This window comes from Coregonus clupeaformis, chromosome 20 (assembly GCF_020615455.1).
Source record: "Coregonus clupeaformis isolate EN_2021a chromosome 20, ASM2061545v1, whole genome shotgun sequence".
Classification (NCBI taxonomy): domain Eukaryota; kingdom Metazoa; phylum Chordata; class Actinopteri; order Salmoniformes; family Salmonidae; genus Coregonus; species Coregonus clupeaformis.
In genome coordinates, this window is record NC_059211.1 from 35,375,400 (window position 1) to 35,403,111 (window position 27,712).

At 44.4% G+C, this 27,712-nt stretch overlaps 2 protein-coding genes across 2 annotated transcripts; both read right to left on the minus strand.

Moving 5' to 3' along the window:
• Positions 1 to 43: 43 nt before the first annotated feature.
• Positions 44 to 2,156, minus strand: LOC121533921 (protein SPO16 homolog). Its single transcript, XM_041840279.1, has 5 exons — positions 1,980 to 2,156; positions 1,686 to 1,779; positions 1,112 to 1,283; positions 752 to 830; positions 44 to 449 (listed from the first exon to the last, which is right to left on the minus strand). Exons 1-5 carry the CDS (start codon positions 2,046 to 2,048, stop codon positions 336 to 338), a joined length of 528 nt encoding a protein of 175 aa, XP_041696213.1. The 5' UTR covers positions 2,049 to 2,156; the 3' UTR covers positions 44 to 335.
• A 263-nt stretch (positions 2,157 to 2,419) lies between these two features.
• On the minus strand, positions 2,420 to 24,193 carry LOC121532970 (AP2-interacting clathrin-endocytosis protein-like). Its single transcript, XM_041838748.1, has 9 exons — positions 24,148 to 24,193; positions 22,808 to 22,965; positions 14,277 to 14,391; positions 12,885 to 12,946; positions 11,054 to 11,699; positions 8,886 to 8,973; positions 8,376 to 8,512; positions 6,183 to 8,216; positions 2,420 to 3,799 (listed from the first exon to the last, which is right to left on the minus strand). Exons 1-9 carry the CDS (start codon positions 24,191 to 24,193, stop codon positions 3,264 to 3,266), a joined length of 3,822 nt encoding a protein of 1,273 aa, XP_041694682.1. The 3' UTR covers positions 2,420 to 3,263.
• Positions 24,194 to 27,712: the final 3,519 nt, after the last annotated feature.

Here is a 27,712-nt window from a genome sequence, read left to right on the forward strand (position 1 = left end):
GCTTTTAAAAATGATAATTCAGGCTAATAATAAATACACAATCTACACAAAATGCTTTCTTTATTTAAGCCTCATTTCACTTATTTGCAATGCTGGATTTTCAATTGACTTTCTACTGAATCTATACAGTAATAGTATTCTGCTGGATACAGGATTGGATGCAGTGAGTATATTAAGCACACTAAACACATGCCAGTTGGGTTAATGACATTCTCTGCTTGTGACCGTGAACACAGTAGATGCCAGACCTAGCATAAATCAGCCATTAGTGTCACTAACCTATCATGGACAGGTAGGTTTGAGGGGAACTGGCATCCCCACTCTGCACCAGCTGCTCACCCCAGCTTAATATCCCTGAGCATCTCCCAGACAGAGCTGCTCTCTATGATGTGGGCCCTGGCCAGAGACATCCGATCCCGCACACTGTCAACATGGGGCTTACTGGTGGCCTGGAAGATGAGATCAGCCATAATGCACTTTCATTATCACAGGGGGAAAACATGATGAACTTTCAACTTTAGCTGGCTGGCAAAAATCTGGCACATTGACAGAAATGTTTATTAATGTGCCTTGTCCCTGTTAAACCTAGCAAAGAAAAGTAGCCTGACTTTGTATCAACTTTATCGTTATAAACAATATTTGTATCAACTAATGTCAAGTATCTTTATTTTAGTTTTTCAGTATTATTATTACTTATCATCCATGTCAATATAATGTGTGAGGACTTAGGGGTGTCTTCTTTCATCCTTACTTTGGCTATAGTCAGCATCCCCTTGACTATCTCTGTGTTGTTACGTACAGGTAGAACTCTGAGATTGCTGCCAAGGAATCTGCAATAGACCACAGGATCCCTCAGTTACACACAATGAAAGCACAGCACTAACACATCAATGTGACCGGAAATATTGTTCCATTATTAAAAACTACTACAGTAATTTGAATGTATTTGGGTCAGTACAGTAGGATCATCATTTAGATTGGGAGTGATCATTACTGTGAAACTACACTAGTCCACATTGGCCTATAATGTACAACATTTGCACATGTTAGAATCGTTCCAGACAGGAATAAAATGATTGTCTGCTTTAAAGTATAATACAAATAACTATACCTGTGCTGTATCAGTGACATGATGTCCAGTTCCTTCTTCCCATAAAAAGGGGCTTGCAGGAGAAGGAAACTATTGCGGTGAACCGTCACAAACTTCTTGATCTTGTCAAACAGTCCTGCTTCCTCAAGGTTCTCTGGTAGTTCTTGTGGGTTTATTATGAGGAATGCAATACCTGGACAGCCCACATATACATTCATTTATAACACTACTTTGGTTTTGCCAATAGGCCTTGGGTTTATGTGCTTTATTTGCTAGATTATGAGGGAGCCAATGGACTATCACAAAATATCTAGCTAATAACAGATGGAAGTCTTCTGCAGCCTTTTAATAGGAGCAAAATCCTGCAGTTTTTGAAGTTATGACCACATTAGCTGAAAGGTATCTGATGTCATGACAGGCCCAGGGGTCAGTGTGTGTATGGCAGAAAACCCCCTTACAGCAGGTGGTAGGTGACACTGTGAAATGGTCTTCTTGGCATTGGAAATTGTATAGCCTAAAGACACCAATCTCTAGTATAGACATACCATACCTTTGAAGCATGAATCAAATAATGTCATGTCAAACTGATGATTACCTGACATTGGGAAAACAAAGGACCCCGAATTGACAGCGTCTGAGAATCGGATCCGATGGTGCTGTGCAAGAAGCGTCCTGGATGTGTCATGATTCTGTGCGTTTTAGATGGGTAATGTTTTAGATGGGTAATGTCATGATTAAATCTAATAAGCTGTAATAATCAAATTGACAATATTGTGACTTCATATCAATATCGGGAAGAACTCAATTATACAACAGAAACTGTCAATTTCTGGCCAAGCTAGCTTGCTAGCAACTTTTTTGGCTAGCCATTTGTGGTGTTAAACGTTACCTGAAGTGATGTGCTGACTATAATTGTTGTTTTCCATTGAGTTGTCCTGTCATTACCGTTGGTCGTCATTATAGGTGGTGGTATGTAGCTAACTGTATTCAACCAAGATAAGATAGGGAGCGAAGTTGGATAACAAAACAAGTCTGTTTTGCCCGAATGAACTGTTAATGATTGACTGGAATCGAGCGAGATGAAGGAGGCATGCGAAGGAGGCGTGAGCAATGACGTCACTGGATCCCAAAAGGTGACGCTATTTAATTCATTTCACGTAGAGTAACAAATCCTCAAATATTCCTTTTGAAGTGTATCCCTAATTTTAACCCGACATGTACAATACAAATCTATATAATTTCACAAATTATCTTTATTTAATTTTTATGATCTACTATTGTATTTTAACTATCACAAAAAGAAGAAGAAATGAAACCATTGTATTTAGAACCAAACATTTTTATTTTCATATACACAACAATGAATGTAAAGCCAACAGACCAACATGTTCTCTAGTTTCTGTGAAACTCCACTGTCTAACCATCATCATGAGTAGAGAGCCATGAGAAATACATTTGCTTTTTTTTTTTAATGTTCTTCTTTCTAAAGGTTGCAAACACCAAGTAAACAGTTAAACATACAAAAATGTCTGCATGCACAACAGCTTATTTGTGTCTAAACTCTCAGTCCATTAAGTATTAAGGATATAACTGAAGGTGATGAAGGGGCAGTGCTTGACTTGGGCAGGAGCTCACTGGAGCTGAGTTCCGGCACCTAAAATGTTATACTGCTTGAGCTCCTGTTCCTCATATCGAAAATTTGCTCAAAAGTCTTGTGGAGCTCCTGCACCTAAATATAAACAGTACCGGCACCCAAAGTGAGTACTGGAACCTATTTCAGTCCAAGTCAAGCACTGTGAAGGGGACTGAATGCAAACAAACAAGCTCAGCTTGAGAGTCCATAAAAAGCAGCATAAAAAGCATGAGACAGTCAACCAATAAATACAGGAGGACTCAAACATCATGAAATCAAGGTATAAGACAGAATAATTGTGGTACTGTAGTTGTCAGTGAACCAAAGACATGTTGTAGAAGTCCAGAGAGAAAGTGTACCAGGTCCCTGATAGATAGTACTGTTGTAGTGTCTGTCTCAGAAGAAGTGTAGTATAGTTGATCAATCCAGAGAGAAGGTTGATCAATCCAGAGAGAAGTTAACATAGTGTCTCCTTAGTCCTTAAACCTGTCAATCAAGTGATGTGTTTATAACTCCAAGATGATTAGTCTTAATTCTGTGTCAGTGATACGTTTCTAGCTCCACGATGGTCCACTCCCCCTGCGGAGAGGCAGCATCCTCAGGCGAGAAGCTGGTCACAGTGATGCTGGTTGTGGAGTCCTCCAGGGGTGATATGAGCTCTGCCCAGCGTTTAAATGTCTCCTTCTCGTGGGGCAGGAAGGTCTGCTGTGTGTCCAGGCAGTCCCGGGAGAGGGACAGGGTCTGCTTGATGAGATACTGGGCTAGGTTTAGGTCCTCAGGGACTGGGTTTATGATGCCCAGACTGGACTCCTGGTCCGAGAGGAGTTGCTTCAGCATGCTCCAGTCACGCTCCGCAAACGTACTGCTCTCTTCATTGTAATCTTCATCGTTCTCCTCCTCCTCCTCCCGCCCCACTGTGCTCCTCCTGCTCCTGTTGTCAGAGGAGCTGGGGTACTCAAAGGCTTGTCTCACGTTCAGTCCGTAGATGGGAGAGAGGGCTTTGGAGGAGCGTCGGTCATGTGTACAGGTTGGGGTTGTTGTTTGATCCAATCTGTGACATTGTCCCTCAATGTCCCCTAAAAACAGTTGACAATACTGTACAATGACATAACGATTCATCTTTCCATAAGTCCATAGTCATTACACAGGCATTCTGCAGGTCACTTCTTTCCATTATTATCCCAACATTTAGATTACTAAAGTTTCACCCTTAATGCAACTGTGTCCTCTTAACAACCATTTAATAATCAAATGACAGGATGAGGCAATGACCTGTCCTCTATTCCACTAGGAGAGAGGGGGGAAACCCTCATTTCACCATTGCATTGGTACCTAGTTACAGACCAATGAATTATGATATGAAATTGATATAATTTAGAATTATATGAGTAGTCACTGACCTGGACTGTGGGTGACAGACAGGATGGACAGCTGCCTTAAAGGTCAAGCACAGAGGGATGTAGTTGTCTGGATGTGTCTCTTTTATCCACCAGTAAAAATGACAGTAAGCCATGCATTGCATTGCATTGCCAGCGCTGGTTAGTTAACTCTGCATAACTCAGTTTGCTCAGGCACCAGTGATATGTTTGAAGAAATAAACCGTGCAGGTATCTTTAACTAATGAATAGAACTATTGCATTGTACAGATATGATTATAATACTTTCAGAAAAACCTAAATCCAGGCAGAAATGATTTACTTTGCAGCACAAAGGGAAGTACGTAGGTTAATCTGACATTTCCCATCTGGTTTTATGTACAGTTTCTTTCGTTCTCTTATTAACACTGCTTCAATATCACTGTAAATAAAAGGTCCATGCTGGTAATGGATGATACAGTTGACCACCTATTGCTGTTGACAGCAGAAACAAGATCAATATGTTTTGCACTGGGATAGACCCTAACTAGGATGCATCCCAAATGCCACCATATCCCCTATATAGTGCACAAAGTAGTGCACTATATGAGGAATAGGGTGCCATTTCAGACACGACCTCTGACTAAGTAATAACGCAAGGGTTTGCTGTATCATATGAGAGTGAAAAAAGAGAGACATGGAAGATAAAGATTGTTCTAGACACACCACATACAGAAGACTACCAGGCAGCACCACACAAAGTCTATTGAACCAAACCAGCATTACAGAATAAAGCGAGTAAAAACAGAATGAAGTAAAAACACAAACATATTGGGTGGAATAAATAAAAAGACACACAACAAATGGAATGTACTATTATCATGCAGATGTCTTTATAGATAAGCAGGCTGATGAGCAGATACAGGTTAGGAGGGTCTGACAATAAATAACAACAAAAAGAAAAACAAGCCGATCCTGGGTAGGTAAGGGTCCCTATAGGTAGGTAAAACAAAGATTGACATACACCTTTTTCAAAAGTAATCTGGTCGTACAGCTTAGTAGTGTGGTCCATTAGTACAATACAGATATTTTTGGATTTACCCTCCAAATCAACTGGCCACTTTGCATATTATTATGTAATTTGATTTGATAGTAAAAATCATATCTTGGTTGCACGTCTTTTGCATCGAACACAAATGATGGAGACATCAATCTCAATAAATAATATAATCAGCTGTGGCTTAAAAAAGGCCAGGAGCTGTTGGATTTCATGGCATTCACTAAAAGAAACAATGAAAAATCATTGAATATTAGCATTTTTATGTACATCAAAGTGCATTCGTACAACTAGGCCTATGTCAGTCCGCCACACCTTGTCAGAAGGCAGGTGGTTTCTAACCAACACATGGCGCAGTACTTTACACTAAGGTCGCATCCCAAATGGAACCCTATTCCTTACATAGTGCACTACTTTTGACCCTATGGTCAAAAGTAGTGCCCTATAAAAGGGAATAGGGTGCCATTTAGGACTCAACTTAATATTTTAGTATCAGTTTTCTCATTGAAATGAACATTGCTTTTTTTCTCCCTTTTCATAAGTAATCTTAGTAGTCAAGGTCAGAATGCCTCTGAAAAAAGGTAGTTCCGTTGTTATATGATGATTATAGCTAAGCTACTTCTGCACATTTCTTGATTGACCAATCTCCATTTTTTCAAGGATATTGGTGTTACCAATTCAAATCAAGGGACTGGTACACAAACCAATGTTTTGTGTATTTATAGCAAGCTTTCAGCTACAGTATATGGGCATATCAAAAAATGACCTCCTCATCCAATTTGAATTTGAACTAGTTAAGTAATCTGTATTATATCCATTTTGAGAGGAAGGGGATAAGTGTACGTGTCATAATGCAAATGAATAGTCTGAGCATCATGTTATATCAGACAGAGGAGATTGTATCTTGCAAAGGGTGAACTAATTAACTAACTATGCCTTGACTAATGGAGTTTGGCAGGGTGGGGAGAATGGGTGAGGGGTTTGGCAAGGGGTTTGGCAAGGGGTTTAAATTGGGTGGGTTCCTAGATGTAGATTATTATACATTACCTGCTGGGGATTGTGGGATAGCTGCATGTGCAGGAGAGCCCCCTTTCTGCTGAGGGTAATTTAAGTCTGTATGTAAGTCTGATCTCTTGCTGTCTACAGGCACAGGTATAGATGCTTGGCTAGGCTTGGTTGAGGGGTTCTTGCGTGGTGATCCTCCATTGCTGTACTGTTCAGCAGGCCGGAGGTCTAGGTGGCAGGGTCTCTCCCGCTCCTGGGGAGGCAGGTCAGTGGGGTCATGGTCCAGAGGAGGGCAACCAGGGGAGGGCTCTACTCCCTCCACCTTGGTGGGGTTATGGTCATCTACAAGAGGATCCTGGATCTCAGTGAGGAAAACGATGGGTTTGTTGGGTTTGTTGTTGTTGGACTCGTGCTTGTTGCCTTGTTCCTGCTGCTGCTGAGGTGTGCTTTTGGGAAGGTCCGATGCCAGGTGACCCCCAGAGTGAGAGATGGAGTTTGGGGCTGACTGAGGGGCCGGAGGACGGTCGCTCCCGAAGACGTCGCAGGGCGTGAGTGGGTCATCAGGCTGTTGCTGGGGCGGAGTCTGCACCGCGCACTCCTCTGATCCCAGCTCCTCACACTCGTCAACAGAGATCAGAACAGATCGGCGGAAGTTAGAGGCTGATTGGTAGTCCATTTGCTGCTGTTGTTCGTTGTCTTGGTCAGGGTCAGCTCCGTCCTCGAAGGCCAGGTTCACAATGCCCTGGAACTGAGAGGAGGGGTCAGCAGGAGGCGGAGGGGCCTGGTGAACAGGAATAACCTCCACCTCTGACCTCTCATCCTCTTCCTCCTCCTCTTCAGACTCCTCGGACTCCTCAGAGGAGAAGAGCTGGCTATCGGGGACCTGCTTCACCGTAATATTGGCCTCCACCTCCTCCTCAACAGGGACCTCGTCTCTGTCCCTGCTCAGCCAGGAGCGCGGCCGTCGCCTCACCCCTTCCTCCTCGCTGGTGGTCTCTCCCTCGCGCCCCTTCAGCCTCACCTCGACCCGCAGCCCGCCATCCAGCATCTTCAGCTCCTCAGGCGTACTTGTGTCACTACTACTGCGGCCCAGGAAGTCATGGCAACGCATGGTGCCGCCCCCCTTGGATTCGCCGCGATCATTGGAGCAGCAGTCGTCCACATCATCCTGGGAGCCCCCGGCATCGTAGTCCTCAGAGCGAGGCTTGATGTCGTCTGATGAGGTGGTGGCGCTACCGGATTCTGACTCGGGGCTGACCTGGTGGTGCAGGCTGCTCCACGAGTCCTCCAGAGGGCTGCCTGGGGTTGGGGTGTCCAGCGGAAGGTCTGTGGCTGAGCCAGGAGTGTGTTTACCTGTGTATGTCCCCTCTGTGTGCTTAGCAGGCTCTCTGTTTACGAGGTCATTCCCTTGAGAGATGTGGTTGGTTGCTGGTGGCTGACTGGACAGAGCCCTGACTCCTCCTGTGCAGTTAGGTTTACCTGGTTGTTTGGCAGACTTCTGAGGACTTTGCGTAGGGCTGGCGTTCAGGGGTAAGGAGAGGGAGTCCTCTCCTCCACTGTGGCCCTTGGGGCCTGGTGGTAGTGGGCTGTTATGAGCTGGACTCTGCTCTGTGGATGTTGCTGCTGGCTCTGAGGCCTTCTCTCTGGGATCTGAATGGGAGGGGACCCTCTCTGCTCCAGCACCAGTGTCATTAGCCTGCTGGGTGTCTGCAGAGGTTTTACCATTAGATCCCTCTTTCTCTTTAGCTGCAGGCTTTTTGGATGAAACGACAGAGGTGGAAGAGTTTTTAACTGGCCCAACTGACTTGGGTGAGGCTTTCTCTGTAGGAGATTCAGAGGTACCCTTCTGCTTTGGTCCAGGTTTGGCCGTTGCTAGTGGAGGCTGTTTGGAAGGAGAGGAGCTGGAGATGGCCTTTGCTGGTTTAGAAGTATATTTGGCTGTGGCTGGGGTAGCTGGGGTGTTTTTTGTGGTCTTCCTGGCTGTTTTGTCTGCTGAGACTGTGGAGCTATCCTTATCCTCCTGTTTCCTGGGAGACGCAGGCTTTCTGGCACTCAGGGAGGACCCAGATCTAGAGACTGCATGTGACGAGAAACAAGAAAAAGGGACGAATATTTCAATACTTTGGCCCACAGTGAGATGATGTTAGGATTTGTATTGGAAAAAACACACACGCACGCACGCATGGACGCACGTCCACACACACACGCGCGCGCGCACACGGTTCTGCCTCTCACCATGGTTCTCAGCTGAGCCTGTTGGTGGGCTCATCCCCTTCGTGTCTGCTCTGGCTCCTGTTCCTACAGTTGTTGTTCTTCCTGTAGCGGGGAGCTTGGCTTTATTGGCCTCTCTGGTGCTGGGCTTATTGGTAGGGCTGATCAGGGAGATGAAAAAAACAATCAAATCAAAAGAACACAGCACCGGAGAGCAGAAAATGAAGCCTGACTCACAAAATGAAAGCCATTTTTAATTGCTTTAAAAAAATGTTTAATTTAGGACAATAACAACAATCAATAAATAATGGATACAAAATCACAGGGTCTGATAACACTAAGGGATGAAAGCTCATAAATCTCAAAAGACCTTGGCATTAACAAGTACTGTAATGTATCGTTTCACCCATCGCTGTATGGATTAGCAATTACCACTATATAACAGTGGGGGGCAGCAGAGTTGTTTCTACCATTTCTCAGGGATGGTCTTCTATCTAAATTGGATGTTCTGATTTCGGGTGCAATGCTGCTTACCTGTTGGTCTTTGCTGTGTCTATTTTCTGGGGGGGTTTGGTCAGTGGAGATTTGGTCAGAACTTTAGCCTGGGTTTTTGTCTTAACATCTAAAACACAGAGGATCGTTATAGTGTGTTTAACCAAACACTGATATTCATTGTTGGAAACTGTCTAATTTCTGAAAATGAAAACTGCTCACTTAGAATGAGGGATTAAGAGGCAGAATATTATTAATTTATACAGCGTATTGGGAATGAATGGAGCCACAATAAACAGACAGTTTCGAGGGGAGAAATGCTAACTGAACTCATGAAATCCTCAAACAAAGTACACAGATGATTCCATTATAGGGAGAGCTAACAGGGATGTGAGAGCTAGAGGCTAGGAACTGATAATAGTACTGCACATCAGAACCAAATATTGCACAATCAGGGCCAATAACATAGAGCTGGAGTATAGATGGGATGACTGGGCTGGTTAGAGAGAGAGAGGGAGAGAGGGAGAGCATATGGCACTTTGAGTCTCTCCCTTTCTCTGTTGCATGAAAAGGAGGGACAGGCCGGCTGAGGCCCTGTACTCTGATCTGCACCTGATCGAGTCCTTTTTGCACACATACACCCACATACACACACACACAAAAACACAAACACAAGCTCACACACACACACACACACACACACACACACACACACACACACAAACACTCACACTCACACAAAAACACAAACACAAACACAAGCACACACACACACACAAAAACACAAACACAAGCTCACACACACACACGCACACACACACAAAACACAAGCTCACACACACACACACACACACATACACACAAAAACACAAAAACAAGCTCACACACACACACTCACACAAAAACACAAACACAAACACAAGCACACACACACACAAACACACACACAAAAACACAAACACAAGCTCACACACGCACACACACACACACACACACACACACACACAAACATAAGCTCACACACACACACACACACACACACATACACACACACACACACAAAAACACAAGCTCACACACACACGCACACACTCAAAAACACAAACACAAGCTCACACACACACACACTACGCTGCTGTCCCATGCATTTAGACATTGAACAATGGTCACTTCCCATTTCTATACTGTTTAGACACACTGTGTATTTATATACTGTGTACTCGACATAGCTCACTGTAATATATCTATTGTTGTACATATCATTCATAGTATATCTTTGTGTACATTCATCCCATGCACATACGCACAGATAGTTTTTTGGGATTATTGTTATAGTGTTATTTGGATTGTAATTTGGATTTGTTCCGATTTTTCTAGATTAAAATAAATATTTGAACTATTTTTTTTAACGTTCTACTGCAATGTTGAGGCAACTCAAGCTTTCGCTGCACCCGCTATAACATCTGCGTAACTGTGTATGCAACCAATACACTTTGATTTCATTCTCCAAACTAGCATACACCACGGGAGCTAGGACCAGACTGGGGGTTGAGAAACAATTGGTCACACCCCTGTGTGTGAGCTGTGTGGTTTTGACCTTCAGCTCTGCGGCTTTTCGGGTGTCTGTTGCCACACAGGCTGTGCTACCTGTATGGCTTTTTATTTCTGTGGTGCTACCGTTAAAATGATTAATACGTATGAAAGAAATAAGTGCTTTTTGATTCATCTTTATACACAGTACTACTGCAATGTATTTCTACTTCAATGTATTCCCTCCTGTCTCCCTAGAACCCCTCTGGGATAAAGCATAACTTATGTAAATCACTATGCTACTTATTCTCCACAAAACCTGCTACCAATCATTTCTGCATCAAGCAAATTATTCAGATACTCTAACTTCCTGCCATAAAATCGAATTCATGTCATCATAACAATGAGTGAATTAACCCAGCGGCAAAACTGGTTAGAATGACGTCATTACAGCGTCATTATCACAACGTTATTACAATGTAATTACAACATCCTTGCGTCTTTTCAACCATTTTTACGCTGCTGGGAGGCAACTTAATAACATTGGATGTTAGACCTGGGAAATACAGTTTCCCAGCTGGCAAAATGAGTTGAACATCATTACAAAGTAATTATAATGTCTTTTCAACCAGTTTTGCCCACTGGGGAGCAAGTTAATTATGTTGGATGTTAGACCAGACCTGGCATGGTGGGGCAGTTGCGTGGGCTTCCGGAACTGTTGTCAGGGGAGGCACTGCCTGATGTGGAGGGGGTGGTAGTGGCGGGGTGGGCCATGCTGCTGTCTGCCCCCTGAAGAGAGTCACCCTTCCCTGCTGTACTCTTCTGCAGCTTCCCTGGCCTGGCCTGAGCTGTGGAGGTGGTGCCTGGGGGAGAGGTCTTGGGCCTGGCTCCAGGGTTAGGGTTAGCCTTCCTGTCCTGGTCCTTAGACCCCTTCCCCCCTGTTGGGGACCCCCTGGGTCCGTTAGCGGTGGTTACCTCCCTCCTAGCCCTCCCTGGGCCAGCCGTACCGTTGAGCACTGGTTTGGCTGATGCAGAAGTTGTAGTCTTGGCTTTAGCCGTGGTGCTCCGGTGGTCACCTGGCTGCTTGGTCTTGACGTTCTTTGCCCTTAATGGGTCAGTGTCTCCAGGCTTGGTAGCATTAGTCCCTGTCCCTGCGGTGGATGTGAGGCCTGGCGTCCCCAGCCCATCTGACTTCATGGTGGCTGATGATGCAGCCACAGTGCAACTTCCTGTTCCTGTGTTCCTGATTACCCAAATGGTCCTGTGGACAGGAGGGCTCTCACAAGCAGCTGCAGGACCTGAGGGGCATCTTACAACCCTCGGCTGCTAGAGAGAAAGAGAGAGAGAGAGAGAGAGAGAGAGAGAGGAGGGAGAGGTTTGAATGGAAAATATCAAATCACACAACATAATTTAGTATAATTGAGTAGTAGCCTATGGACTTGATTTAACAACTAAAGACTGGGATGAAGGACGTTCGACCTAACCTGTAATTACCTGTAACTAAGCTGTAATTACCTGTAACTAACCTGTGATATAGAAACTGATTAGCACTGATTTTGCAGATAGCGGCTAAGAAGGTTTTTCATGATATGTTGGTTTACATACATTAGTTGAATCAATGCACTAATTGTAAGTTAATCGAGAGCGTCTGCTAAATTACTCAAATAAAATGTTAATTCAAAGGGATTGAATAATACTGGTGAGGATGCCTGCATGTGACTGAGCTGCACTGTACACTCAGGTTTGTAAAACAAAAGCAACCCCGGCCGTCACCACATCCTTCCAGGTTCTGTCTGCCTTGTGTTACTGTTCATCAGTCTGATAAGACACAAGGTCTGTGTGTTTATCACTCTGAGGGGCTGAAAGGTAATTGCTTTCTGTGTCAATGATGAAACTACAGTCATCAGCAACAGAATCAGTGTGTGTGTGTGTGTGTGTGTGTGTGTGTGTGTGTGTGTGTGTGTGTCAAATCAAATTCAAATTGTATTTGTCACATGCACCGAATACAACAGGTGTAGACCTTACAGTGAAATGCTTACTTACAAGCCCTTAACCAACAATGCAGTTTTAAGAAAAATAAGTGTTAAGTAAAAAATGTATAACTAAAAAATAAAAAAATAAAAAATGAAACAGCAGCAGTGTGTGTGTGTGTGTGTGTGTGTGTGTGTGTGTGTGTGTGTGTGTGTGTGTGTGTGTGTGTGTGTGTGTGAGGCCCGCTCTAGTGTTTCCACCATTCACATCCCTGTGTCAGTGTGTAGTAATTACAGGCTTTTAAAAGTCAGCCTCCTAGATCATAATTACACCGTTACATTTACATTTGAGTCATTGAGCACTTAGTATAATCAGTGTATGCAACTAAATAGGCATCATAACCACATATCATAATCATTACACAGGTTTCTCTGTGTTATAGATGGGAACATGTCACCCAACTAAGTTCTAACAATACAAGAGAGTAATAAAACAATAGCTAGTAAATTAAAGAATAAATACGCTTTTATCATGCATTACCTGTGAGCTGGTGAATACAGGCTTTTCCCCAAGTCTTCTACTGCCTCCTTTATCAAGAGCAGCTATAGGAGAGACAAACACATAATTACATTTAAAACAACACATTTAAAACATGGTTAAATTACCATCACATTCAAAAACCTTCAAGGCACAGTACTCATACAAAAAACAGGTAGCCACAAACATCTTTTGAGACGCATTGACCTGGTTCTGTCTTGCATTCTCAACAAAAGGAGCATTCAGTTTGATGATGGGTATTTTCCATGTGAACTGTACCAACATGTCCCTGAAATATCAAATCCATGACGTGTCCATTGAAGAGACCGATACTGCAACGAGGCTATTCTACCTAAGGCTTCCTGATTTTAATTTAAATGAGATACAGAAGGTGAAACAATGCGTAAAATCCTAATGTGGAGAGGCTTTCATTTAATCAATGAAACGTCAGTCAATTGTGACTGCCAAGCAAGAAAATACTTCACAGCACATCCTTCCATTTCCCCAGAGATGCACCAAATCAAGACCAAACCGTTGCACCGGAATGTAGTCGAGTGTGTGTGTCTGTGTTGGGTGTGTATGATGTGGCGTGTGTGACTACATTACTGCATGCAACTATGTATATTAATTCTATGTGCCTTGTCGTGTGTATGTGCATGCGTACGTGTGAGCTATGTTAGTGACGGGGAGATTTCAACAGTATGGAATGTCAGTGGAATTTTAAAACCAAGTTCAATAAATAATTAATGCCATGCATTTCAATGGATCACAAAGCTAAACAGTCAAAACAAATCAGTGCATTATTTGTTTCTCAGAGAATGCATATAATTATGTGTAAAATCCACAAAGAGAGAGGAATTCAACCCTCCACCCCGCCCCTTTATTACAATACAGAATAGAACATGTTGAGTCTGGTGTAGTATTTGCATGTTAGCCTAATCGCTAGCTACAAATTGGCTGAAAATGGGGTGACAGACTGACTGACCCTCCTCCTCGCCCAAACAACAGATGGATCTCCAGTTCGTGTATGTTTGTGCTCTGTTTTGTTCTGCAACTGTGCTGAAAGCAGCCATTAAATGTCTGATGTTACCCAGAGGCAGCAGCAGCAGTAACATATGCTTCAGGGGCTTTGGTTCCTTCCTCTCTAATCATGCAGAGACAGAGCCTGTGCTTCATCACTGTAGCCTGCTCCCAGATCTGTCTGTGCTGTCTCTTGCCATCTCCTATGGTCATTGTCATGCCAAGCAAGATCAAACACGTTGAACAGATCTGTAATATCCCATCTGAGCTTAGAGAAACAGAGCTTTGGCTGTCTTCTGCAGTGAGAGACAGATCAGATCACCTCCAAACTACAGCTAAAGCCCCATAGAATAAAGATGTCCTCCCTTCTCTTACCTGCCAGTATCCTCTCTCTGTGCTTGGAGGGCAGGGTCTCCCATCCCCGCGTATGGCGGACGGAGTAGAATGACTGGAGCAGGAAGGTCCACAGCCTAGCGTGCAGAGCACCAATCTCTCACCTAAACGGCTGGTTGAGAGAGGAGAGGAGATAGGGAGAGAGGAGGAGGAGGAGAGGGAGGGGGAAAGAGAGAGAGAGCACGAGCGAATCAGCAGCTGCTTAAAAGGACCCATCACCATGGTAACCACCCCTCCTCCTCCCTCTTCCCCTCTCTCACTCTCCCTCCCTCTCTCTCTCTCTCTCTCTCCCTCTCTCTCTCCCTCTCTCTTGCAGAATCCACTTGAGCTCCCTTGAGCTAAATGGATGATGTCATCAGCTGAGGCTGCTCCCGCCTCCTCCACATCGCCTCAATGTTTATAAAAAAAACAGAGCTGGAGGGTGGGGAGAAGCTCCCTTTCATACACAAACCCTCCCTCCTGTCCTCACTCTCTCCCTTCCTCTCCCACACTCTGGATCTCACCCCATCTGACTACTGGCCACAAGTAACACAGAGGCAGATTAGAGAAGGCCACTCCCATGCCTCATCATGCTTTCTCTCTCTCTCTCTCTCTCTCTCTCTCTCTCTCTCTCTCTCTCTCTCTCTCTCTCTCTCTCTCTCTCTCTCTCTCTCTCTCTATCTCGCTCTCTCTCTCTCTCTCTCTCTCTCTCTCTTTCTCTTGCTGTCTCTCTCTCTCTCTCTCTCTCTCTCTCTCTCTCTCTCTCCTCTCTCTCTCTCTCTCTCTCTCTCTCTCTCTCTCTCTCTCTCTCTCTCTCTTTCTCTTGCTGTCTCTCTCTCTCTCTCTCTCTCTCTCTCTCTCTCTCTCTCTCTCTCTCTCTCTCTCTCTCTCTCTCTCTCTCTCTCTCTCGCTCTCTCGCTCTCTCGCTCTCTCTCTCTCTCTCTCTCTCTCTCTCTCTCTCTCTCTCTCTCTCTCTCTCTCTCTCTCTCTCTCTCTCTCTCTAATCCATCCTGCCATGTTCCCTGTAGGGACGTGTGACTTAACCCAGACAGCCTAACCCTGCCTGCAGCCCATACAGCTCTAACCAAACCAGGATGTCTGCAGCCTGCAGCCTTCAGATGTGTCACACTCCCCTGGGAGTAATTATATAGGCATAATGGGGCTCTGGAACTACACTATATGACCAAAAGTATGTGGACACCTGCTCGTCGAACATCTCATTCCAAAATCATGGGCATTAATATGGAGTTTGTCCCCCCTTTGCTGCTATAACAGCCTCCACTCTTCTGGGAAGGCTTTCCACTAGATGTTGGAACATTGCTGTGGGGACTTGCTTCCATTCAGCCACAAGAGCATTAGTGAGGTCGAGCACTGATGTTGGGCGATTACACCTGGCTCGCAGTCGTCGTTCCAATTCATCCCAAAGGTGTTCGATGGGGTTGAGGTCAGGGCTCTGTGAAGGCCAGTCAAGTTCTCCCACACCAATCTCGACAATCAATTTCTGTATGTCCCTTGCTTTGTGCACGGGGGCATTGTCATGCTGAAACTGTAAAAGGCCTTCCCCAAACTGTTGCCACAAAGTTGGAAGCACAGAATCGTCTAGAATGTCATTGTGTGCTGTAGCGTTAAGATTTCCCTTCAAATCAAATCAAATCAAATTGTATTTGTCACATACACGTGTTTAACAGATGTTATAGTGGGTGTAGCGAAATGTTTGTGCTTCTAGCTCCGACAGTGCAGTAATATCTAACAATTTCACAACATATACCCAATACACACAAAAAAGTAAGGAATGGGATTTAAGAATATATACATACAGTGGGGAGAACAAGTATTTGATACACTGCCGATTCTGCAGGTTTTCCTACTTACAAAGCATGTAGAGGTCTGTAATTTTTATCATAGGTACACTTCAACTGTGAGAGACGGAATCTAAAAAAAAATCCAGAAAATCACATTGTATGATTTTTAAGTAATTAATTTGCATTTTATTGCATGACATAAGTATTTGATACATCAGAAAAGCAGAACTTAATATTTGGTACAGAAACCTTTGTTTGCAATTACAGAGATCATACGTTTCCTGTAGGTCTTGACCAGGTTTGCACACACTGCAGCAGGGATTTTGGCCCACTCCTCCATACAGACCTTCTCCAGATCCTTCAGGTTTCGGGGCTGTTGCTGGGCAATACGGACTTTCAGCTCCCTCTAAAGATTTTCTATTGGGTTCAGGTCTGGAGACTGGCTAGGCCACTCCAGGACCTTGAGATGCTTCTTACGGAGCCACTCCTTAGTTGCCCTGGCTGTGTGATTCGGGTCGTTGTCATGCTGGAAGACCCAGCCAAGACCCATCTTCAATGCTCTTACTGAGGGAAGGAGGTTGTTGGCCAAGATCTCGCGATACATGGCCCCATCCATCCTCCCCTCAATACGGTGCAGTCGTCCTGTCCCCCTTTGCAGAAAAGCATCCCCAAAGAATGATGTTTCCACCTCCATGCTTCACGGTTGGGATGGTGTTCTTGGGGTTGTACTCATCCTTCTTCTTCCTCCAAACACGGCGAGTGGAGTTTAGACCAAAAGCTATATTTTTGTCTCATCAGACCACATGACCTTCTCCCATTCCTCCTCTGGATCATCCAGATGGTCATTGGCAAACTTCAGATGGGCCTGGACATGCGCTGGCTTGAGCAGGGGGACCTTGCGTGCGCTGCAGGATTTTAATCCATGATGGCGTAGTGTGTTTCTAATGGTTTTCTTTCAGACTGTGGTCCCAGCTCTCTTCAGGTCATTGACCAGGTCCTGCCGTGTAGTTCTGGGATGATCCCTCACCTTCCTCATGATCACTGATGCCCCATGAGGTGAGATCTTGCATGGAGCCCCAGACCGAGGGTGATTGACCGTCATCTTGAACTTCTTCCATTTTCTAATAATTGCGCCAACAGTTGTTGCCTTCTCACCAAGCTGCTTGCCTATTGTCCTGTAGCCCATCCCAGCCTTGTGCAGGTCTACAAATGTATCACTGATGTCCTTACACAGCTCTCTGGTCTTGGCCATTGTGGAGAGGTTGGAGTCTGTTTGATTGAGTGTGTGGACAGGTGTCTTTTATACAGGTAACAAGTTCAAACAGGTGCAGTTAATACAGGTAATGAGTGGAGAACAGGAGGGCTTCTTAAAGAAAAACTAACAGGTCTGTGAGAGCCGGAATTCTTACTGGTTAGTAGGTGATCAAATACTTATGTCATGCAATAAAATGCAAATTCATTATTTAAAAATCATACAATGTGATTTTCTGGATTTTGTTTTAGATTCCGTCTCTCACAGTTGAAGTGTACCTATGATAAAAATTACAGACCTCTACATGCTTTGTAAGTAGGAAAACCTGCAAAATCGGCAGTGTATCAAATACTTGTTCTCCCCACTGTATATGGACAAGCAATGACAGAGCGGCATGGGCTAAGATACAGAATAATATTATAGAATAGAATGCAGTATATACATATGAGATGAGTAGTGCAAGATATGTAAACATTATTAAGGTGACTAGTGTTCCATTTCTTAAAGTGGCCAGTGATTTCAATAGGCAGCAGCCTCTAATGTGCTAGCGATGGCTATTTAACAGTCTGATGGCCTTGAGATAGAAGCTGTTTTTCATTATCTCGGTCCCAGCTTTGATGCACCTGTACTGACCTCACCTTCTGGATGATAGCGGGGTGAACAGGCAGTGGCTTGGGTGGTTCATGTCCTTGATGATCTTTTTGGCCTTCCTGTGACATCGGGTGCTGTATGTGTCTTGGAGGGCGGGTAGTTTGCCCCCGGTAATGCGTTCGGCAGACCGCACCACCCTTTGTGGGCGGTGCAGTTGCCGTACCAGGCGGTGATACAGCCCAACAGGATGCTCTCAATTGTGCATCTGTAAAAGTTTGTGAGGGTTTTAGGTGATAAGCCACATTTCTTCAGCCTCCTGAGGTTGAAGAGGCTCTGTTGCGCCTTCTTCACCACACTGTCTGCGTGGGTGTGGACCATTTCAGTTTGTCGGTGATGTGTACGCCAAGGAACTTGAAGCTTTCCACCTTCTCCACTGCGGTCCCGTTGATGTGGATAGGGGGGTGCACCCTCTGCTGTTTCCTGAAGTCCTGAAGTTCCTTTGTTTTGTTGATGTTGAGTGAGAGGTTATTTTCCTGGCACCACACTCCCAGAGCCCTCACCTCCTCCCTGTAGGCGGTCTCGTCATTGTTGGTAATCAAGCCTACTACTGTTGTTTTGTCTGCAAACTTGATGATTGAGTTGGAGGCGTGCTTGGCCATGCAGTCATGGGTGAACAGGGAGTACAGGAGGGGGCTGAGCATGCACCCTTGTGGGGCCCCAGTGTTGAGGATCAGCGAAGTGGAGATGTTGTTTCCTACCTTCACCACCTGGGGGCGGCCCATCAGGAAGTCCAGGACCCAGTTGCACAGGGCGGGGTTCAGACTCAGGGCCTCGAGCTTAATGATGAGCTTGGAGGGTACTATGGTGTTGAATGCTGAGCTATAGTCAATGAACAGCATTCTTACATAGGTATTCCTCTTGTCCAGATGGGATAGGGCAGTGTGCAGTGTGATGGCAATTGCATCGTCTGTGGATCTATTGGGGCGGTAAGCAAATTGAAGTGGGTCTAGGGTGACAGGTAAAGTAGAGGTGATATGATCCTTGACTAGTCTCTCAAAGCACTTCATGATGACTGAGGTGAGTGCTACAGGGCGATAGTCATATAGTTCAGTTACCTTTGCTTTCTTGGGTACAGGAACAATGGTGGCCCTCTTGAAGCATGTGGGAACAGCAGATTGGGAAAGGGAGAGATTGAATATGTCCATGAACACACCAGCCAGCTGGTCTGCGCATGCTCTGAGGACGCGGCTAGGGATGCCGTCTGGGCCGGCAGCCTTGCGGGGATTAACATGCTTAAATGTCTAAATCACGTCGGCCATGGAGAAGGAGAGGCCACAGTTCTTGGTAGTGGGCCTGGTCAGTGGCACTGTGTTATACTCAAAGCGGCCGAAGGTGTTTAGCTTGTCTGGAAGCGAGACGTCGGTGTCGGCGATGTGGCTGGTTTTCTTTTTGTAGTCCATGGTTGTCTGTAGACCCTGCCACATACGTCTCGTGTCTGAGCCGTTGAATTGCAACTCCACTTTGTCTCTATATAGATGTTTTGCCAGTTTAATTGCCTTGCCGAGTGAGTAGCTACACTGTGTTGTATTCTATCATATTCCCAGTCACCTTGCCATGGTTGAATGCGGGGGTTCGCGCTTTCAGATTTGCGTGAATACTGCCATCTATCCACGGTTTCTGGTTAGGGTAGGTTTTAATAGTCACAGTGGGCACAACATCACCTATACAGTTCCTGATAAACTCAGTCACCGTTTCAGTGTATTCGTCTAAATTATTTTCGCAAGCTACCCGGAACATATCCCAGTCCACGTGATCAAAACAATCTTGAAGCGTGGATTCCGATTGGTCAGACCAGCGTTGAATAGTCCTTAGCACGGGTACTTCCTGTTTGAGTTTCTGCCTATAGGAAGGGAGAAGCAAAATGGAGTCGTGGTCAGATTTGCCAAAAGGAGGGCGGGGGAGGGCCTTATAACCATCCCGGAAGTTTGAATAGCAATGGTCTAGGATTTTAGCAGCGCGAGTACAACAGTCGATATGTTGATAGAACTTTGGCAGCCTAGTCCTCAAATTTGCTTTGTTAAAATCGCCGGCTACAGCAGCCTCAGGATATGTGGTTTCCAGTTTGCATAAGGTCCAGTGAAGTTCTTTGAGGGCCGTTGTGGTATCGGCTTGAGGGGGGATATACACGGCCGTGACTATAACCAAAGAAAATTATCTTGGGAGATAATACAGGTCGTCATTTGATTGTTAGATATTCTAGGTCGGGTGAACAGAAGGACTCGAGTAACACTGGAACTAAGGGGCCTAGCCCAAACCATGAAAAACAGCCTCAGACCATTATCCTCCTCCACCAAACTTTACAGTTGGCACTATGCATTGGGGCAGGTAGCGTTCTCCTGGCATCCGCCAAACCCAGATTCGTCCGTTGGATTGCCAGATGGTGAAGCGTGATTCATCACTCCAGAGAACGCAATTCCACTGCTCCATAGTCCAATGGAGGCGAGCTTTACACCACTCCAGCCGACGCTTGGCATTGCGCATGGTGATCTTAGGCTTGTGCGCGGCTGCTCGGCCATTGAAACCCATTTCATGAAGATCCAAACGAACATTTATTGTGCTGACGTTGCTTCCAGAGGCAGTTTGGAACTCGGCAGTGAGTGTTGCAACTGAGAACAGACGATTTTTACGCATTACGCGGTTCAGCACTCAGTGGTCTCGTTCTGTGAACTGGTGTGACCTACCACTTTGCGGCTGAGCTGTTGTTGCTCCTAGACGTTTCCACTTCACAATAACAGCAATTACAGTTGACCGGAGCAGCTCTAGCAGGGCAGAAATTTGACGAACTGACTTGTTGGAAAGGTGGCATCCTATGACGGTACCACATTGAAAGTCACTGAGCTCTTCAGTAAGGCCATTCTACTGCCAATGTTTATCTATGGAGATTGCATGGCTTTGTGCTCGATTTTATACACCTATCAGCAACAGGTGGCTGAAATAGCCGAATCCACTAATCTGAAGGGGTGTCCACATACTTTTATATATATAGTGTATGAATCACTACCTTTTACCCAATGTGTGTGTGAGAGTTGGAAGAGAGAGGCAGAGAGCATAGCAGGCAGTGGGGGTCGGTGCCGTTTAAGATGAGGGAGGACAATCTTTTTTTTAATGACCATGGCCTTATTTCTATTACAGCATTTTGGATGACTGTCATTCATATTCCATTTACCCAGTTCAATGTAACATCGATAGATTTAGACTACTACATGATACTCAAATTTTCCCTATACCCATCATGAGGTTGCTACGACCTAGCCTATGAATGAAAGTTTACAACGTAGGTGCACACAGGTTGAGAGAAATGTTGAGTTGACAGACAGTGACACATGGACAGACAGTGACACATTCAATACCACCTTGCACACTCTTGCCTGCATCTATCTGATCTACTGTGTAATCATTAGTCCAACAGTTGCAAACGAGAGTTTCTATTGGACAAATTCAGGTATGTTTTTTCCCGTTTTGTTCCGTTTGCTTCCGTTTAAGAAATGTTTTTCAACAGAATTGGCTAAATGAATACACCCCTGATCACACGTAAACACAGTTCACTTTCATAGCAGCCATATAGAAATAGCTCTTTGTATTCCTTTTCGCATCTACGCGCTCTCCTCCTCTCACCTTTTCCCTTCGCACAACACATCAGCTGTCTGTGACCAGGTGGAAAAAATGTCCAAGTCAAACCTTCATAACATAACCGCTAACTGCTACACACCAGCCTACATCGCTGTCACCATATTAGCTAAAGTAACGTCTTAGTCAACATAGCTAACAGAACTAGCTTGTTAGTAAACACGCTACAATCATGCAGTCAGTAAGCAGTTTAGCGGTTACACCGGCGGGCCCCGGTGGCAATAAATTACTAAAACCAAAAGCTTACATTGACTTGGAAGAGTTCCAGTGTTGCCAGCTAGCTAAGATAGCATCCCTCTGTTTGAGCCAGGTGTTTGAGTAGGCTAAACTAACTAGTTGCATTAGCTAGCTAAGTAAGTGAAAGTGAAAGTGGGAAAAAAAGACAAAATATTACTAGCTCTCTCTCTCTGTCTCTTTTGCTTCTCCTTCATTTTGGAATAAATTAATTTGTTAGAAACTGTTCAACTACTGTATTGTCTTTCTCTCTCTTTGAGTCAACTACTCACCACATTTTATGCACTGCAGTGCTAGCTAGCTGTAGCTTATGCTTTCAGTACCAGAGTCATTCTCTGATCCTTTGATTAGGTGGACAACATGTCAGTTCATGCTGCAAGAGCTCTGATAGGTTGGAGGACGTCCTCCGGAAGTTGTCATAATTACTGAGTAAGTCTATGGAAGGGGATGAGAACCATGAACCTCCTAGGTTTTGTATTGAAGTCAATGTACCCAGAGGAGGACGGAAGTTAGCTGTCCTCTGGCTACACCATGGTGCTACCCTACAGAGTGCTGTTGAGGCTACTGTAGACCTTCACTGCAAAACAGTGTGTTTTCATCAATTATTTGGTGAGGTGAATATATTTAGTACAGTTTTATCTAAAACGGATAACTTTTTTAATGTTTTACTATTTTTATTTGTATGAAATTCACTGAGGAGGATGGTCCTCCCCTTCCTCCTCTGAGGAGCCTCCACTGATAGCAGGGCATGTTTTAAGGTTCACCCTTCACAGCTCTTTCTGTTTTCTGTGTCATTTCACCATTTATCGTATGAAATGGAACAAAGAAAACCCTTGTCATATCACACTTAGTAATTCATCAAGTAATAAAACAGGCAAAATGTGAATAACTGTATTGTTAAAAGGCCTTGCTTTTGGTATGGGGGACTGTGAGCAAGTTAATGTGAGATGGAGGGAGTTTTTTATCACCTCCTCTTCCCTCTGAACCTCCTCCTCCAGGGGTGTCTCTCCTTCCATGTCCTTCTCTCCAGCCAGGTGATCCACAGCGGTGAATAGGTCACAATAGTTGACCCCCATGACCCCGTCTCCTATGGCTGAACACAGCTTCTTCAACAGGGCCGGCTCCCCTGTCACACATGTACACCTGTATTCAAAAGCGTCACAGAGTACTGATCTAGGATAAGGTTCCCTTTCCATATATCATTTTTCATTATGGTCTATAGAAGGCTAAACTTATTCTATATCAGTACTCATACTCAGAGACTCTTTGTGAATACTGGCCAGAGGCAGAGGCTGAGAAACCCCCAGCTACAAACAACAAATATTACATAGTAGAACACTTTTTACACCGTACAGGTCATATCAAAACTTTAAAAACAGCTGCAACCAACAATTATTATCAATCAGTCAACACTAGTAGCGCACCCGCCCGCAATTGTTAATAACCCATCCGCACCCGCCCGACTGTATGTGATAAAGTTCAAATCTGAGGCCCGCACCCAACCACAACCCGCAAATATAGAAAATGCGCTATAGGCTACAGTCAAAGACTGCAGAACGTTTTTTTCGCAGGGGGTGCAGGATTTTTTGTTGTTGCCTGATTTAGATATGTTTCTGTTTATAATTTCCAACATTTTGGTAGGCTATTTGTTAGTCAACTTATCTATAATTAGATACATGCAGCTTCTCTTTTGTCATTATATGTTGACCTAGAAGACTAAATAAACCCTTGCTCAACAAAATAATGTAATAGATCGATAGAATGAAGGCTTAATTCCAGTTGACATCTGTAAAGTTTTCTATGTCATCTTCTTTTGCGGAGCAAAGACGTTTAGGGACTGTGGAGAAAATGGAATAACGCAAAAAAAAAAAACTGGAAAGATTTTCTGTGAAAAATGTCCAAATTACATCAGTTTGACCGGTTGTAAGGAAATAGAAAGCTGTGAAAACCCAATATGTTTCTGATAAGATTCCTGTTCGGCTTCGATGCATATTTTATGTGGTTAAAATACTATTAGCTTTTATGATGCTGACAGCATCTTAAGATGCAGAAAGAAAGAAATCATATTTCTCCACTCCTGTTCCCAAGTGCAGATTTTGTCTACATTTGGTGTATCATTTACTGCAAGAAATGCTTAATTCTGCAGGAGTTAATATTAAGGCTATGTGAGAGGTTATAGACCTACAGTCAGTGTCCATTTTTCAGTTTCCATTTAACCCATCTAAACAGTAGGCTACAGTTCCTTTGACATGCCATAGGCCTATTTGAAGTCCCATCTTGTGACTGTGGAATTTGTATAGCCCCTCACAATCATCACACATGACAAAGCCGGCACTGCTGTCATCGTCTACCATTTCAGCAAATTTTTCCCAAACATTACTTTTCTGTCCCTCCCTTCTCTTTTTCAACTGTCCTTTCGCAGCTTTTGTTTTATTTAATAAACTTCGACAATGTCCTTTTTGCCTCGGTGGATTGACGTTAACTATTTCTGCCTGTTCCCAAAAGCATTATTTGGTGATTGGCCTGTAGGCTATATGGCGCACGGACAGATTTTGGCAGCAGCCATGTGCTCCAGAACAGTAGCACCAACAGTAATGTTTGTAGGCTGAGCTCCAGAGTGGTGTACCCAGGGGAGGCAGCTCGAGAGCAGCCCTGGAGTCACACATAGCCCAGCCCTGGAGGAGAACCAGCTTCAGCTAGTTGTCTCCTCCTTGAGGGGGGCAGGAGGGAAAGACACTGGATGTGTCCCACTTTCTACCCTATTCCCGAAGTGTGCCCTTGCACACTCCCTGTCATGGACTTACAATGTTGGAAACTCCCTCCAGCCAACGCTTTACTAATCCAATGCTTTTAAATTCATGATGTGGAGTGCAAGTACACAATTCAGGAGAAGGGTAGAGAATTGGGATGCAGCCACTCACTCAATTACCAGACCTGATTACCCTGCTACATCTGTCTGTATCCACACTGCCCTCCTGAACACGCCTTCCATAAAGGACTGTTATTCAATAAAGATGACCCGCTCATTTGATCATGTTTGGATTTACTTCCTGTTGGGACTTCCTGTCAGGCACTGACATGGAAAATGAGTTGAGGATGTTGGTGTGTGTGTGTGTGTGTGTGTGTGTGTGTGTGTGTGTGTGTGTGTGTGTGTGTGTGTGTGTGTGTGTAACCCACCATGGCTCCAGTCACAGCAGTTAGACGCTCTCTGAACCTCATAAGGCAACAGGGCAAAGTTTCTCTCTGACCAGCTCTTCACATAGTGCTGAGCCCACCTGAAACATACAGTACAAACAAGTGATAGAGTTAGAGAGTCTGTCATTCCACATTCCACTGCTGCCCACTTATTGCTTGTTAAACACCTTTTTATCTCGTTTTTATGGAGACAGGTATGAACGAAGGAGATATTTGACACAGAGGACGCCAGCTGGGGATTGTACATGTTCTGTAGATAGCAGCCTTAATCACAAGACCAAGCCCAGGCACTCATTAAACTCCATGATGATTAGCACAGCAAATCCATTGATATACAGTAACCATCCACTAACTAGCTAATGAGGCTCAGTGTGACTGTCCACTGTGTGTGATGAGATTCAGCGTGCACCGTTACTGTCTCTTTAAGGTCTGAGGAGATTAATGGTCAGGTCTGTGACCATAATCTCTTATCCAGCCTGACATCACACTGAGAGAGCTGCCACACTCTATACAAGACACAGTGTGTGTGTGTGTGTGTGTGTGTGTGTGTGTGTGTGTGTGTGTGTGTGTGTGTGTGTGTGTGTGTGTGTGTGTGTGTGTGTGTGTGTGTGTGTGTGTGTGTGTGTCTGGGTGAGTCCCAAATGGCACTATTCCCTATAGTGGACTTCTTTTGACCATAGCCCATAGTGCACTATATAGGGAATAGGATGCCATTTGGGACTCAGTCACATTCATTAACCTCACTGCCCTGCTCTTGGTACTAGAGAGGAAGTGCAGCCAGAAGTGTTCAAAAGATGTGGCACAGCTCCCAATTACATATCAAATCCTGCTGCCCCAAGTTTCCCAGGCAATCAGTGGAGGCTGCTGAGGGGAGGATGGCTCATAATAGTGTCTGGAACGGATAGAATGTAATGGCATCAAACACATTGAAACCATGTGTTTGATGTTGTTGATACCTTTCCACCCATTCCTCTCCAGCCATTACCACATGCCCGTCCTCCCCAGTTAAGGTGCCACCAACCTCCTGTGCAGGCAATGTATGGCTGCGTCTCAAACAGCACCCTATTCCCTTTGATTTTAAACATTTTCTTTAGGGGTTATATCTACTTTAATATTGCAGATAGATTGTAACTTCCATCAATGTAATTGTCTGCATCACTTCCAATCCCCCATATATATTTTTTCACAAATATATATATATATATATATACAGTACCAGTCAAAGGTTTGGACACACCTACTCATTCAAGGGTTTTTCTTTATTTTTAAAATGTTCTACATTGTAGAATAATAGTGAAGAGTGTGCAAAGCTGTCATTAAGGCAAAGGGTGGCTTTTTGAAGAATCTCAAATATAAAATATATTTTGATTAGTTTAACACTTTTTTGGTTACTACATGATTCCATATGTGTTATTTCATAGTTTTGATGTCTTCACTATTATTCAACAATGTAGAACATTGTAAAAATAAAGAAAAATAAGTAGGTGTGTCCAAACTTTTGAATGGTAGTGTATATATATATATATATATATATATATATATATATATATATATATATATATATATATATATACACATACATACATACACATACATACATACATACATACATACATACATACATACATACATACATACATACATACATACTGTAAAAATAAATAAAGGGAACACTTAAACAACACATCCTAGATCTAAATGAATGAAATAATCTTATTAAATACTTTTTTGTTTACATAGTTGAATGTGCTGACAACAAAATCACACAAAAATTATCAATGGAAATCAAATTTATCAACCCATGGAGGTCTGGATTTGGAGTCACCCTCAAAATTAAAGTGGAAAACCACACTACAGGCTGATCCAACTTTGATGTAATGTCCTTAAAACAAGTCAAAATGAGGCTCAGTAGTGTGTGTGGCCTCCACGTGCCTGTATGACCTCCCTACAATGCCTGGGCATGCTCCTGATGAGGTCTCCTGAGGGATCTCCTCCCAGACCTGGACTAAAGCATCCGCCAACTCCTGGACAGTCTGTGGTGCAACGTGGCGTTGGTGGATGGAGCGAGACATGATGTCCCAGATGTGCTCAATTGAATTCAGGTCTGGGGAACGGGCTGGCCAGTCCATAGCATCAATGCCTTCCTCTTGCAGGAACTGCTGACACACTCCAGCCACATGAGGTCTAGCATTGTCTTGCATTAGGAGGAACCCAGGGCCAACCGCACCAGCATATCGTCTCACAAGGGGTCTGAGGATCTCATCTCGGTACCTAATGGCAGTCAGGCTACCTCTGGTGAGCACATGGAGGGCTGTGCGGCCCCCCAAAGAAATGCCACCCCACACCATGACTGACCCACCGCCAAACCGGTCATGCTGGAGGATGTTGCAGGCAGCAGAACATTCTCCACGGCGTCTCCAGACACTGTCACGTCTGTCACGTGCTCAGTGTGAACCTGCTTTCATCTGTGAAGAGCACAGGGCGCCAGTGGCGAATTTGCCAATCTTGGTGTTCTCTGGCAAATGCCAAACGTCCTGCACGGTGTTGGGCTGTAAGCACAACCTCCACCTGTGGATGTCGGGCCCTCATACCACCCTAGACCCACTCCAATTTGCATACCGCCCCAACAGATCCACAGATGATGCAATCTCTATCGCACTCCACACTGCCCTTTCCCA

What these genes read in the sequence shown, in the direction of transcription:
- LOC121533921 (XM_041840279.1), bottom strand. Translation starts at nt 2,048, where the DNA reads ATGACGACCAACGGTAATGACAGGACAACTCAATGGAAAACAACAATT. An exon ending in CTTTGTTTTCCCAATGTCAG is followed by an intron (nt 1,284 to 1,685) that starts GTAATCATCAGT and finishes TGGGCTGTCCAG; the next exon opens with GTATTGCATTCCTCATAATA. An exon ending in ATGTCACTGATACAGCACAG is followed by an intron (nt 831 to 1,111) that starts GTATAGTTATTT and finishes GGTCTATTGCAG; the next exon opens with ATTCCTTGGCAGCAATCTCA.
- LOC121532970 (XM_041838748.1), bottom strand. Translation starts at nt 24,193, where the DNA reads ATGGTAGACGATGACAGCAGTGCCGGCTTTGTCATGTGTGATGATT. An exon ending in AGGTTCAGAGGGAAGAGGAG is followed by an intron (nt 14,392 to 22,807) that starts GTGATAAAAAAC and finishes TTTAGGTGAGAG; the next exon opens with ATTGGTGCTCTGCACGCTAG. An exon ending in AGGCTCAGCTGAGAACCATG is followed by an intron (nt 8,217 to 8,375) that starts GTGAGAGGCAGA and finishes CGTCACATGCAG; the next exon opens with TCTCTAGATCTGGGTCCTCC.